Source organism: Oncorhynchus masou, chromosome 12, assembly GCF_036934945.1.
Source record: "Oncorhynchus masou masou isolate Uvic2021 chromosome 12, UVic_Omas_1.1, whole genome shotgun sequence".
NCBI lineage: Eukaryota > Metazoa > Chordata > Actinopteri > Salmoniformes > Salmonidae > Oncorhynchus > Oncorhynchus masou.
In genome coordinates, this window is record NC_088223.1 from 23,913,132 (window position 1) to 23,925,331 (window position 12,200).

General features: G+C 45.5%; 1 protein-coding gene across 8 annotated transcripts in view; it reads left to right on the top strand.

Moving 5' to 3' along the window:
- The window catches only part of map7d1b (MAP7 domain containing 1b), a 53,405-nt gene that overhangs the window by 37,530 nt on the left and 3,675 nt on the right, over nucleotides 1-12,200 (top strand). For 5 of the 8 annotated variants that reach the window (XM_064979952.1, XM_064979953.1, XM_064979955.1 and 2 more), the window contains 7 exons: nucleotides 792-896; nucleotides 5,733-5,861; nucleotides 6,300-6,454; nucleotides 6,575-6,747; nucleotides 7,661-7,899; nucleotides 8,513-8,807; nucleotides 9,725-9,905. In XM_064979952.1, coding sequence (XP_064836024.1) covers nucleotides 792-896; nucleotides 5,733-5,861; nucleotides 6,300-6,454; nucleotides 6,575-6,747; nucleotides 7,661-7,899; nucleotides 8,513-8,807; nucleotides 9,725-9,905 — 1,277 coding nt within the window. The remainder of the gene's footprint in view (nucleotides 1-791; nucleotides 897-5,732; nucleotides 5,862-6,299; nucleotides 6,455-6,574; nucleotides 6,748-7,660; nucleotides 7,900-8,512; nucleotides 8,808-9,724; nucleotides 9,906-12,200) is intronic. The other 3 variants (XM_064979959.1, XM_064979958.1, XM_064979960.1) reach the window with 3 other exon arrangements.

Here is a 12,200-nt window from a genome sequence, read left to right on the forward strand (position 1 = left end):
ACCCTAACCCCTTCCCCAGATTAAAAGCACTCTGAATCTGTCCTGTCTGAGTGGACTGCTTAGTAATGAATGAGGTGAATCAAAGAGTTAGCACTGTCTAAATAGAGTGAATCAGGTCTGTCTGAGCCAACAGCCTAAAATGAAACAGTGAATGGTGAAGTGGTCCTCCTGTAGGTCTAGCTCTATCAGCTGCATGGTCCAGGGAGACAGACAGAGGGGTCTTGTATTGTGGAGTGTGTAGCAGGTGCGCTATCTCGTTTAATAGCTGGGTGCTCTGCCATATATGACAATGACTTCAAATGAAATCCCAAGTTCAAGAACATTGAGAATTGGTGGCACTCCAATGATTTATTTTTTAAGGGACAAAAAAAGACGTCACCTTATTTCACCTTTTTACTTTCGGACGGACAGGCTAACGTGTTTCGGCAGTTTTGCCTTCATCAGATCAACAAGAGATGTGCCAAAGCCATAGTTTTTTTTGATATGCAGGTGCCTAGCAGATAATTACAATTGCCCACACCTGTGTGAGGATGGTAATAAAAACATTAGTGGACCAAGAATTGTTACTATATACACATACAAATAAACAGATCAGCAGAATAAACTTGATAAATAGCATTTAGGTATCACAATGACATGAACTTGGGATTTCATTTGAAGAGGGGTCTTATATATCTGAGCTCAGCGATCTCGGACCCTCCTCTCCCCTACGACTCCAGCACAGCCTCGTCGGGTCCCCACCCCGCCAACTTTGTGAACAGTTGTTGTCTGTTGCGTTCTCTCCGGTGCAGGCAGATGCTCGGCCTCCACCGTCAACTTGCCAAGACAGGTGGACCCTGTCATTAACAACAGGCTGTCCAAGTCCTCTGCCACCCTCTGGAACTCCCCCAACAGAAGTAAGGACGACCGACCTGCGTCAATGTCCACCAGGCCTCTATATAAACCCCCCTCCTCCCCTCTGCCCACCCCCTCCCTCTCAGATCTCCTTACCTTACCCCGATCTAGTGTTTGGTTTTTCTTTTAACTGTTGTTGCTGGTGGACTGCCTGCCTGCCTGCCTGTTGCTTGGTGACCGGTCATTTCCTATCCCTAAAACACTACATCACCTCCCTCACACCCCCAGTCTCGTGTGCATCGTGGTTTTGTTGATGTTGTTGTTGATTGATTTACCTTCTCTTTGCATTTTTGATCAGCCCTGACATTCATATTTTGTGATAATCTTTTATAATGGTGTATATATGTTTCTGTCACTTCGTCCCAACACCCTCCTCTTCCACACTCTTTGGTTGTCCTCCACTCTGCTGTGGTGATATGCTGTGTTGGTGGTGGTGCGGTGTCAGGGGTGGTGGTGTGGTGTCGGTGGTGGTGTGGTGTCAGTAGTGGTGGTGTTGTGGTATTATGGTGTCAATAGTAGTGGTGTGGTGTCAGTAGTGGTGTCAGTAGTGGTGGTGTTGTGGTCGTGTCGTCAGTAGTGGTTGTGTGGTGTTAGTGATGGTGTTGTGGTGGCGGTGTGATGTCCGTGATAGTGGTGTGGTATTGTGGTGTCAGTAGTGGCAGTGTCGTCAGTAGTGGTGGTGGTGTGTCAGTAGTGGTTGTGTGGTGTCAGTAGTGGTGGTGTGATGTCAGTAGTGGTTGTGTGGTGTCAGTAGTGGTGTTGTCAGTAGTGGTTGTGTGGTGTCAGTAGTGGTGTTGTCAGTAGTGGTTGTGTGATGTCAGTAGTGTTGGTGTGATGTTAGTAGTGGTGGTGTTGTGGTGGTGGTGTGTCAGTAGTGGTTGTGTGGTGTCAGTAGTGTTGGTGTGATGTTAGTAGTGGTTGTGTGATGTCAGTGGTGGTGGTGTGTCAGTAGTGGTGGTGGTGTGTCAGTAGTGGTGGTGGTGTGTCAGTAGTGGTTGTGTGATGTCAGTAGTGTTGGTGTGATGTCAGTAGTGTTGGTGTGATGTCAGTAGTGTTGGTGTGATGTTAGTAGTGGTGGTGGTGTGGTGGTGGTGTGTCAGTAGTGGTTGTGTGGTGTCAGTAGTGTTGGTGTGATGTTAGTAGTGGTTGTGTGATGTCAGTGGTGGTGGTGTGTCAGTAGTGGTGGTGGTGGTGTGTCAGTAGTGGTTGTGTGATGTCAGTAGTGTTGGTGTGATGTTAGTAGTGGCTGAGTGATGTCAGTGGTGGTGGTGTGTCAGTAGTGGTGGTGGTGTGTCAGTAGTGGTTGTGTGGTGTCAGTAGTGTTGGTGTGATGTTAGTAGTGGTGGTGGTGTGTCAGTGGTGGTGGTGTGTCAGTAGCGGTGTGGTGTCAGTAGTGGTGGTGGTGTGGTGTCAGTGATGGTGATGTCAGTTATGGTGTGGTGTCAGTAGTGGTGGTGGTGTGTCAGTGATGGTGCTGCGGTGTCAGTAGTGGTGTTGTCAGTAGTGTTGGTGTGATGTCAGTAGTGGTGGTGGTGTGTCAGTAGTGGTTGTGTGACGGCAGTAGTGGTTGTGTGATGTCAGTAGTGGTGGTGGTGTGTCAGTAGTGGTTGTGTGATGTCAGTAGTGGTGGTGGTGTGTCAGTAGTGATTGTGTGGTGTCAGTAGTGGTCGTGTGGTGTCAGTAGTGTTGGTGTGATGTCAGTAGTGGTGGTGGTGTGTCAGTAGTGGTTGTGTGGTGTCAGTAGTGGTTGTGTGGTGTCAGTAGTGTTGGTGTGATGTCAGTAGTGGTGGTGGTGTGTCAGTGATGGTGCTGTGGTGTCAGTAGTGGTGGTACAAATGTACAAGTGCATGGTCAGATACTCTTTATTGAACTCTTTATTGACTTATTACATTATGTAGATAGGAGATCTCAGATAGAGAGGTCATCATGTTTAAAAGTTGCTACAATATTAATATTCAGCTTTATTGTCATCCACTCTTTTAGATGTTGTCATGTCTCTCATAACTGACTTTTATTGATCTCCAATACCACACCACTGTAATGGTTGTTCAAACGCAATATTCAGACGTCAATAGTCAATTCTTACATGAGGAACACAGAATGTCCTCCCTCAGCAGACTTATATTTTCCAGAAGCTTCCATATAAAATCCAGTCGATTTAGCAGTTACAAATGTTCTGGCTTCAGGATATACAGTAAGTATGCAAATAACAGCTAGATGTGTTTATAGACCCAGGATCCAAAACTACCAGGTGTACATTTTATCAAACAGCAGCCAAGCAAATGTCTTGCCGCATTGAAGGAGAAAAAAAATCCTCCTGACTGTTGCTTAGCAACAAGGCCAGGGCCTAGTTGGGTTATCAACCATAAAATACTTTGTGAAAATGATCTGTGCAAAAATATAGCCAAGGTAACCCCAGGTCCATTAGATAATATGAACCAATCAATTTTATTAGCAACTTAGTATATCTGTCTATGCTTGTCAGGATTTTCCTTTCACTGACAGGTGACATCCTAAATGTGCTTTACATGCATCTACAGAAATTACACATCACGCTTATCATCAGCTTCTATGTGTTGCTGTTGTGAGCTTACCTTACATGGGGTGAATGTGTGTGTGACTGTATGTATGTACGTACGTATGTGATTAGTTAAAGCATGCAGAGAGAGCTGAGTGATCTACACAAGCATAGCTGACTTGACCTAAGGAGCAGTATCAAGGGCGCATCCCAAATGGCACGCTATGGGCCCTGGTCAAAAATAGTACACCGGCCGTGATTGGCAGTCCCATAGGGTGGCGCACAATTGGCCCAGCGTTGTGTAGGCAGTCATTGTAAATAAGAATTTGTTCTTAACTGACTTACCTAGTTAAATAAAAAAAATACAAATAGGGGATAGGGTGCCATTTGGGATGCTCGTTAGCATAGCCGACTTGATCTAAAGACTCGGGGCCACACAATAAACCAGTATGCGGCAGGTAACGTAGCGGTTAGGAGTGTTGGGCCAGTATCTGAAAGGTTGCTGGTTCAAATCCCTGAGCCGACTAGGGGAAAAATCTGCTGATGTTCCCTTTAGCAAGTCACTTAAACCTAATTTCTCCTGTAAGTCGTTTTGGATAATATTGTCTGCTAAAATGTACAGCAGCGAAGCAATGTACAGGAAGTCTCTTAACAGAATGGTATTTAGGCCTTTACCGTTTTGGTCATCTCATTGTGGACATTTTGAGACATTCCACTGTCAAATTGTCCTTGTGATGGAGTTGAACTTGAGAAGCCCATGTAAATATTATATTGTGAGATACTATGAATGGCCCATTGAAGATGCTGAAACTCTGTAGTCAGATAATTGCCAATTACTTAGAAAGAAGTTTACAAGACACCAGTAGACTCAGGGAGAGGGTCAGACTCGTTACCCCAGTTTGAGAGGAACGGGAGGTACTGTATTATGTATGTTACAGTATTACGCAACGCTGCATTGCACAGTGTCCCTATTTCAACTCATCTTCAAAAGGTTTTTGTCATTTCTCCTCCGAATCCTCCTCTACACAGAACTCTCATAGAGGCCTCTAACAAATCCACCAATCTGGTTCTTTCACTACAACGCCAGTTCTGTGTTTTTTTGCCTTATATGCTGTGTTTGAAATGTTCTTCATTTCTGATATTGGTTTAGTTTTAGGGACAAATGATTTCAGGCTCTCGCAATGTTCAAAACACATTTGCTCTGACTTTACATTTGTTCCAGTTATGATTGTTCTTGAGTGTTTGTCAGAATTCTGCATCCCAAATGCCACCCTATTCCCCATGTAGTGCACAATTTTTGTCCAGAGCCCTATGGGCCCTGGTCAAAACGAATGCACTATATAGGGAATGAGGTGCCAACCAATGTCTGTGTAGCAGCCCATCACAATGCATCAAACACATCCTCCTGTTGTTGAACTTCATATGGATCAGTCTTCATCTTATGACACTAATGTAACACTTAACATCATATGACAGACAAACATATGATACTGACCTAATGACATTATAAGAGTGAGCCTTACTCGTAGCATCCGGGTAGTGTAGGCTATAATTAAGCAATAAGGCCCAGGGGGGTGTGGTATATACCACGGCTAAGGGCGGTTCTTAGACACGACGCAAAGCCGTGGTATATTGGCCATATATCACAAACCCCCGAGGTGTCTTATTGCCATTATAAACTGGTTACCAACGTAATTAGAGCAGTAAAAATACATGTTTTGTCATACCTGTGGTATACGGTCTGATATACCATGGCTGTCAGCCAATCAGCATTCAGGTCTCGAACAACCCAGTTTATAATGCTGAATTGATCAGAAACTTTAACCTGCCTTTGCATGGCCTACTAGATAGCCATGGCTTTTGGGTGGTGTGTTTTGTAATGGTAAGTCATCTAGAAAGAAGTAACATTTATAAAATGAAGCGGTTGAGTCGGTTTGTTAATATGTGTGATTGGTAAAGCTGTATTAATGACATGTAACTAGGTGAAACACCTCCAGATTTCTCCACATCATAATGTACAACTGGAGAGACGTCTGTGACTGTCTCTGTGTGGTCAGAGTGAGGTTGGTACAGTTAGAGAGAGTGTGGTCAGACAGAGGGTGTGGTCAGAGTGAGGTTGGTACAGTCAGAGAGAGTGTGGTCAGACAGAGGCCTGTTTGTGTTGGGGGATGAAAAGCTGTGCTGCAGTGTCGTCAGTGAGTGACTGGGGAACGGTGGCTGAACCTGGTGGTGGTGCAGTGTCTGGTTTAGGGGAGTCTGCAGTGTGTGTGTGTGGGGGGGGAGCACCCAGGTACTAACAGCACCCTCTTGTGTCTCCCAGCTCGCAGTCTGCGTCTGAGCCCGTGGGAGAGCCGCATCGTGGAGAGGCTCATGACTCCCACCCTGTCCTTTTTGGCCCGCAGCCGCAGCGCTGTGACCCTGCTCAACCCCAGCGACTCCCGGGACCTCCGTGAGTCACCCCTCTCTAGGACCCTTTACTCTACTTTTATTATAGAACTTAACATGTCAAGAAATGTACCTTCTCTCCTTTTGTTTGTTGCTAACTTACAATTACAGGGTTGAAGCTTGGGTATTCTAGTGTTTTCCTTCTCTTTAAGAGAAAAACATACAGCATGTATGATATGCACCATACTCCCATTAGTTACAGTATCATGATTTCATGCCTTATTTCAGCCATAGGAAGTAAACTCACCTCAGCCACAAACATGAGTGGTTAAATCCTGCAGAACCTAATATTGCCAGACACAACCATTCAGGGTGGCTATCTGCCACCATTACGTTCTCAGTAGCTGGCCTAAGTGGCCTATCATTATCATAACTGTAAGAGGAGTCTTGACCTGACCTAGTCCATCCAGCCTGTTTCTCTTCATCTCTGTGTTGTACTCAGACTCTCACCACTGCTCCCGTTCAGCCTCCGCCAGCCCCCTGGACGCCTGCTCCCACCACCACCCTCACCGGAACACTTCCGAGCGCTGGAGGGGAGGAGTGTCAGCCAGCACGCCTGACATCACACAGCGCCAACGCCGACGGAGCTCAACGCCGGTTAGCTTACATCCTCACACACACACTGATGTGTAGTTACATGTATTCTACCCTCCTCCGGTCTCCCAACACCATGTCATTAGCACTAACTGGTCACCCCTTTCTCTCTGTTTCTCAAAGTTGGATAAGAAAAAGAAAGAGAAGAAAGACAAGGAGAGGGAGAACGAAAAAGAGAAGAATGCTCTTTCCAAAGAGATTGTGCTGAAGAAGAAGAAGACCGCAGCAACGACTAAGACCACCACCAGATCCAGGCCGGCGTCACGGTGTTGTTACAGATCAGAGCCCAGAATCTGGTCTTAGACTTAACAGCACAACTACTCTAAACTGTCCTATACCACATGTCCCTATAGTAGAATACTCAGTCTTCCTTATACTGTCAGCCTTTCAAGTTAGAAATCCTATTTGTTTGTTAAAAAAAGCTATTGATCTACAGTTTATATATACTGTCAAACTGTTTTATTTTCCTCTCTGCTACATTATCTCTCTCTATAATCATTGACCAAGACAAGACAGCCATCTTGTATTTGACCTTTATGTATTAGATGCTAATAGAGTGTTTGTGAAGAGAGATCCGCATCGGGTTAGCTTAGTGCTTAGCAGGGGGATCGAGGTTCAGCCCCGGGCCAGGTTAAATGGTCTGTCTCACTGACAGATGGTCCCGACTGTTTTAACTGGGCCCAAAGAGCCGCTGGATACCATTCAGCTGAGGGCCCTGTCTGCCAAGACCAGGAGCAGGAGGGAGGCAGCAGCACTCGGACAGAATGGGGTTTCCCTGAGTGATGCTGGTGCTGCTCAGCGCTGGGAACCCTAGAAGGACCATGGGTTGCATCCCAAGTGGCACCCTATTCTCTATATAGTGCACTACTTTTGTCCAAAGCCAGTGTTGTGACCTACATAGGGAGGAGGGTGCTATTTGGGAATCAGCCATGGTCTCATCTCACGTCTGACTACAACAGGGCCATGGGACCATGGCAGCGTTATTGAGCGTTGAACGTTTACGTAGAGATTCAGTCAGTCATTCTCAATAATACTTTTTCTGACCTAGTTCAAGACCACAGAGTTGATGTTGAAATATTAAATTAAATAACTTGCAACCTGTCTGAAAGGAACACTACAGATATGATTTCTACTGCTGTTTTTATTTACACTCCCCTCTCTTTTCCATTCCTTTTTCCATCTTTGCCTCACCTTTCTCCCTTCCTGCAGCAGTACCCCCAAACCGAAAAACAGACCTCCGTCGCCTGCGGCGCCCAAAAGCAGACCGTTGTCCCCCTGCCCTCCAATGGCCCCCAAGAACCCCTCCACAGACAAGAAGACCCCCTCGGGCACCAAAACCCGCCCCAAACGAGCCCAGACACCTGCCAGGGTACAGCCCCAGCCGGTTGCCGCTGTCGCCGTGGAAACAAACAGCGAGCCTCATCAGCCCGACACTCCTGAGACAAAGAGTAAGTGTGTTCACCTTGGTTACTGTATCCAAGCGCCAGGGTGTGTTTTAAATGTTTTGGCCTACAGCCACACCAGTAGTGTTACTGGAACGCACACGTTGAGAGCAGTGGAGGCTGCTGAGGGGAGGACGGCTCATAATAATGACTGGAACGGCGCAAATGGAATCGCATCAAACACCTGGAAACCATGTTTGATGTATTTGATACCATTCCACTTATTCTGTTCGTCATTGCCACGAGCCCGTTCTCCACAATTAAGGTGCCACCAAACTCCTGTGGTTGAGTGTGGCCTTCAGCACAAGCACATACTGTATATTCTGACATTCCATGACCTATTTGTTTCTCTGGAGTTCATGTATCTTTTATTATCCAGAGTTACTCTACCGTAAAGGCCATACGTTATTACTACGGTCCCACTGTCCAAGATCAGGTGGGTCTCATGTTTCTCTTCAGCTGCTACTTAGTGTTTCTTCTCTGCCTGGAGAAAACACGCAGATTGTTTAGACTTTGATGTTTGCTTCAGATGAGCCCTGAAGCATTTTCCAGGGTCATGGTCTATCATGTGGCTTCTCATCTGAAACAGAGGCCTCTCCTGTCCCTCTTGCTCTTACAGGCGCCATTAACGTTCCTGCCATTATGGTGTCTTCGGCGCCGGTGACACCCCCATCGCTGAGTGCACCAGTCACAGTGGTCACCTCCACTCCTGCCTCAGCCCTTGAGCTGGCTACCCCAACTGCCCCGGCTGCCTCAGCCTCCCCGGCTACCTCATCTACTCCAGCTTCCAGGCCCTCAGCCGGCACCAACGACCCAGGGGAAGCAGCACGAGTGCTGGCTGAGAAACGCAGACAGGCCAGAGAGCAACGGGAGAGAGAAGAGCAGGAGCGCCTTGAGCAGGAGCAGAGGTTAAGGTCAGTCTAAAACTGTCTGGAGTTGATTAAACATGTTATTGTGTTAATATTATAGCACTGTTTAATAATTAAGTATTATAGACTGGAGTGTATTTATATGTCTGTCTATAGACGTGAAGGGTTTACTGAATGTACAAGACAAGTTTTTTACCTTTTATTTCAACTTTATTTAACCAGGTAAGCTAGTTGAGAACAAGTCCTGTGACCTGGCCAAGATAAAGCAAAGCAGTGCGACACAAACAACAACACAGAGTTACACATGAAATAAACAAGCGTACAGTCAATAAATAACACAATAGAAAAAAGAAAGTATATATACAGTGTGTGCAAATGGCATGAGGTGGTAAGGCAATAAATAGGCCATAGTAGCGAAGTAATTACAGTTTAGCAAATTAACACTGGAGTGATTGATGAGCAGATGATGATGTGCAAGTAGAAATACTGGTGTGCAAAAGAGCAGAAAAGTTAATAAAAACAATATGGGGATGAGGTAGGTATATTGGGTGGGCTATTTACAGATGGGCTATGTACAGCTGCAGCGATCAGTTAGCTGATGTTTAAAGTTAGTGAGGGAAATAGAAGTCTCCAGCGATTTTTGCAATTCGTTCCAGTCATTGGCAGCAGTGAACTGGAAGGAAAGGCGGCCAAAGGAGGTGTTGGCTTTAGGGATGACCAGTGAGATATACCTGCTGGAGCGCGTGCTACGGGTGGGTGTTGTTATCGTGACCAGTGAGCTGAGATTAGGCGGAGCTTTACCTAGCATAGACTTATAGATGACCTGGAGCCAGTGGATCTGGCGACGAATATAAGAGTGTAGCATTGGCATGAACCATTGTGTGTGTGTTGATATGAGAACATTTTCCAGTATGAGCGTATCTTAGCATGTGCAGACTTAACGGTGCGTGCTCCCCATGCAGGATTGCTCGTGAGGAGGGCATGGCTCGGGAGGCGGAGGAGAGGAGGCGCAGGGAGGAGGAGGCACTCCTCATGGCAGAGGACCAGCGTCTGAGAGACGAGGCGCAGCGTCTGGAGGAGGAGGTGGTGGTGCGGGAGAGAGCCAGGGCTGAACAGGAGCAGAATGAACGCCTGCAGAAACAGGTGAGAGCAGCATTATGGGTAACGGAGTCTTGACATAGAAGATATGATAGGCAGCCTTCAAAGTTGCTTTCTGCATAGTCCATCAGGCCAGCCACCTGATAACCATAAATGAAAGGATTCTCAACATATTAAAATACATAAACTGAATAGTCCAATTTCCAACTCTGAAACCTATCCTCTGAAGCCCTATCATCTAAGTACGTCTAGGTATGGGAGGGAATGTGTGTTACTGTGAGGTGTACCATCAGCATGTATCAGCCTCCATGCCCAGTCTAGGCAGATGCCAGCTGTTGACCTTCTTAATAGTGTTGGCCCAGCATTTAGTGGAGCTGAGAGGGCCGTTGTGACTCTGAGATGGTGACAGTTCTGTCCTCCCTCTGTCTGCGCATTGCAGTGAGCTGACGGGCTAGGGAGCGACAGTGTACCCACTACCCATGCCTGTAGCATTCACACGCACTCGAGTCCCTTCTCCACCTAGGGAAGCACAGTTCAATTTGCCATTTGTCTAACACTGCCAGCCATCTTCCATGCAGTGTGTCAAGATAGTCAGGCGTCAGACAGTAGTTTAAGCTCTCTCATGAACCATGACTAAGCAAGTTTTATATTCCAGGCAACTTTGAACATTGAAATGCCATAGCAAACATACAGTTGAAGTCGGAGGTTTTTCACAATTCCTGACATTTAATCAGAGTAAAAATTCCCTGTCTTAGATCAGTTAAGATCACCACTTTATTTTAAGAATATGAAATGTCAGAATAATAGTATAGAAAATTATTTAAGTTTTTATTTATTTCCTCACATTCCCAGTGGGTCAGAAGTTTACATACACTCAATTAGTATTTGGTAGCATTGCCTTAATTCTTTAACATGGGTCAAATGTTTCGGGTAGCATTCCACAAGCTTCCCACATTAATGTAGGGGCATTTTGGCCCATTCCTCCTGACAGAGCTGCTATAACTGAGTCAGGATTGTACGCCTCCTTGCTCGCACACGCTTTTTCAGTTCTGCCCACAAATTTTCTATAGGATTGAGGTCAGGGCTTTGTGATGGTCACTCCAATACCTTGACTTAGTTGTCCTTAAGCCATTTTGCCACAACTTTAAAGTATGCTTGGGTTCATTGTCCATTTGGAAGACCCATTTGCGACCAAGCTTTCACTTTCTGACTGATGTCTTGAGATGTTTCAATATATACACATCATTTCCCTTCCTCATGATGCCATCTAGTTTGTGAAGTGAACCAGTCCCTCCTGCAGAAAATCACCCCCACAACAAGATGCTGCCACCCCCGTTATTCACGGCTGGGATGGTGTTCTTTGGTTTGCAAGCCTCCCCCTTTTTCCTCCAAACATAACAACGACGGTCATTATGTCCAAACAGGATATTTCTCCAAAAAGTACAATCTTTGTCCTCATGTGCAGTTGCAAACCGTAGTCTGGATTTTTTTATGGCGGTTTTGGAGCAGTGGCTTCTTCCTTGCTGAGCAGCCTTTCAGGTTGTCGATATAGGACTCATTTTACTGTGGATATAGAGACTTTTGTACCGGTTTCCTCCAGCATCTTCACAAGGTCCTTTGCTGTTTTTCTGGGATTGATTTGCACTTTTCGCACCAAAGTACGTTAATTTCTAGGAGACAGAACGCGTCTCCTTCCTGAGCGGAATGACGGCTGCATGGTCCCATGGTGTTTATATTTGCATACTATTGTTTGTACAGATGAACGTGGTACCTTCAGGCGTTTGGAAATTGCTCCCAAGGATGAACAAGACTTGTGAAGGTCTACAATTTTTTTCTGAGGTCTTGGCTGATTTGTTTTGATTTTCCCATAATGTCAAGCAAAGAAGCACCGAGTTTGAAGGTAGGCCTTGAAATATATCTACAGGTAAACCTCCGATTGACTCAAAAGATGTCAATTAGCATCCCAGAAGCTTCTAAAGCCATGACATAATTTTCTGGAATTTTCCAAGCTGTTTAAAAAGGCACAGTCAACTTCGTGTTTGTAAAAGTCTGACCCACTGGAATTGTGATACAGTGAATTAATTAGATGTGAAATAATCTGTCTGCAAACAATTGTTGGAAAAATGACTTGTGTCATGCACAAAGTAGATGTCCTAACCGACTTGCCAAAACTAAAGTTTGTTAACAATACATTTGTGGAGTGGTTGAAAAACGAGTTTTAATGACTCCAACCTAAGAGTATGTAAACTTCCGACTTTAACTGTAGGTAGTTTAGTTTTTTTGCACTATTTGTGAAGCATAACATATTATTGATGTTGTCATTCCAAGCTTAAACTTGGA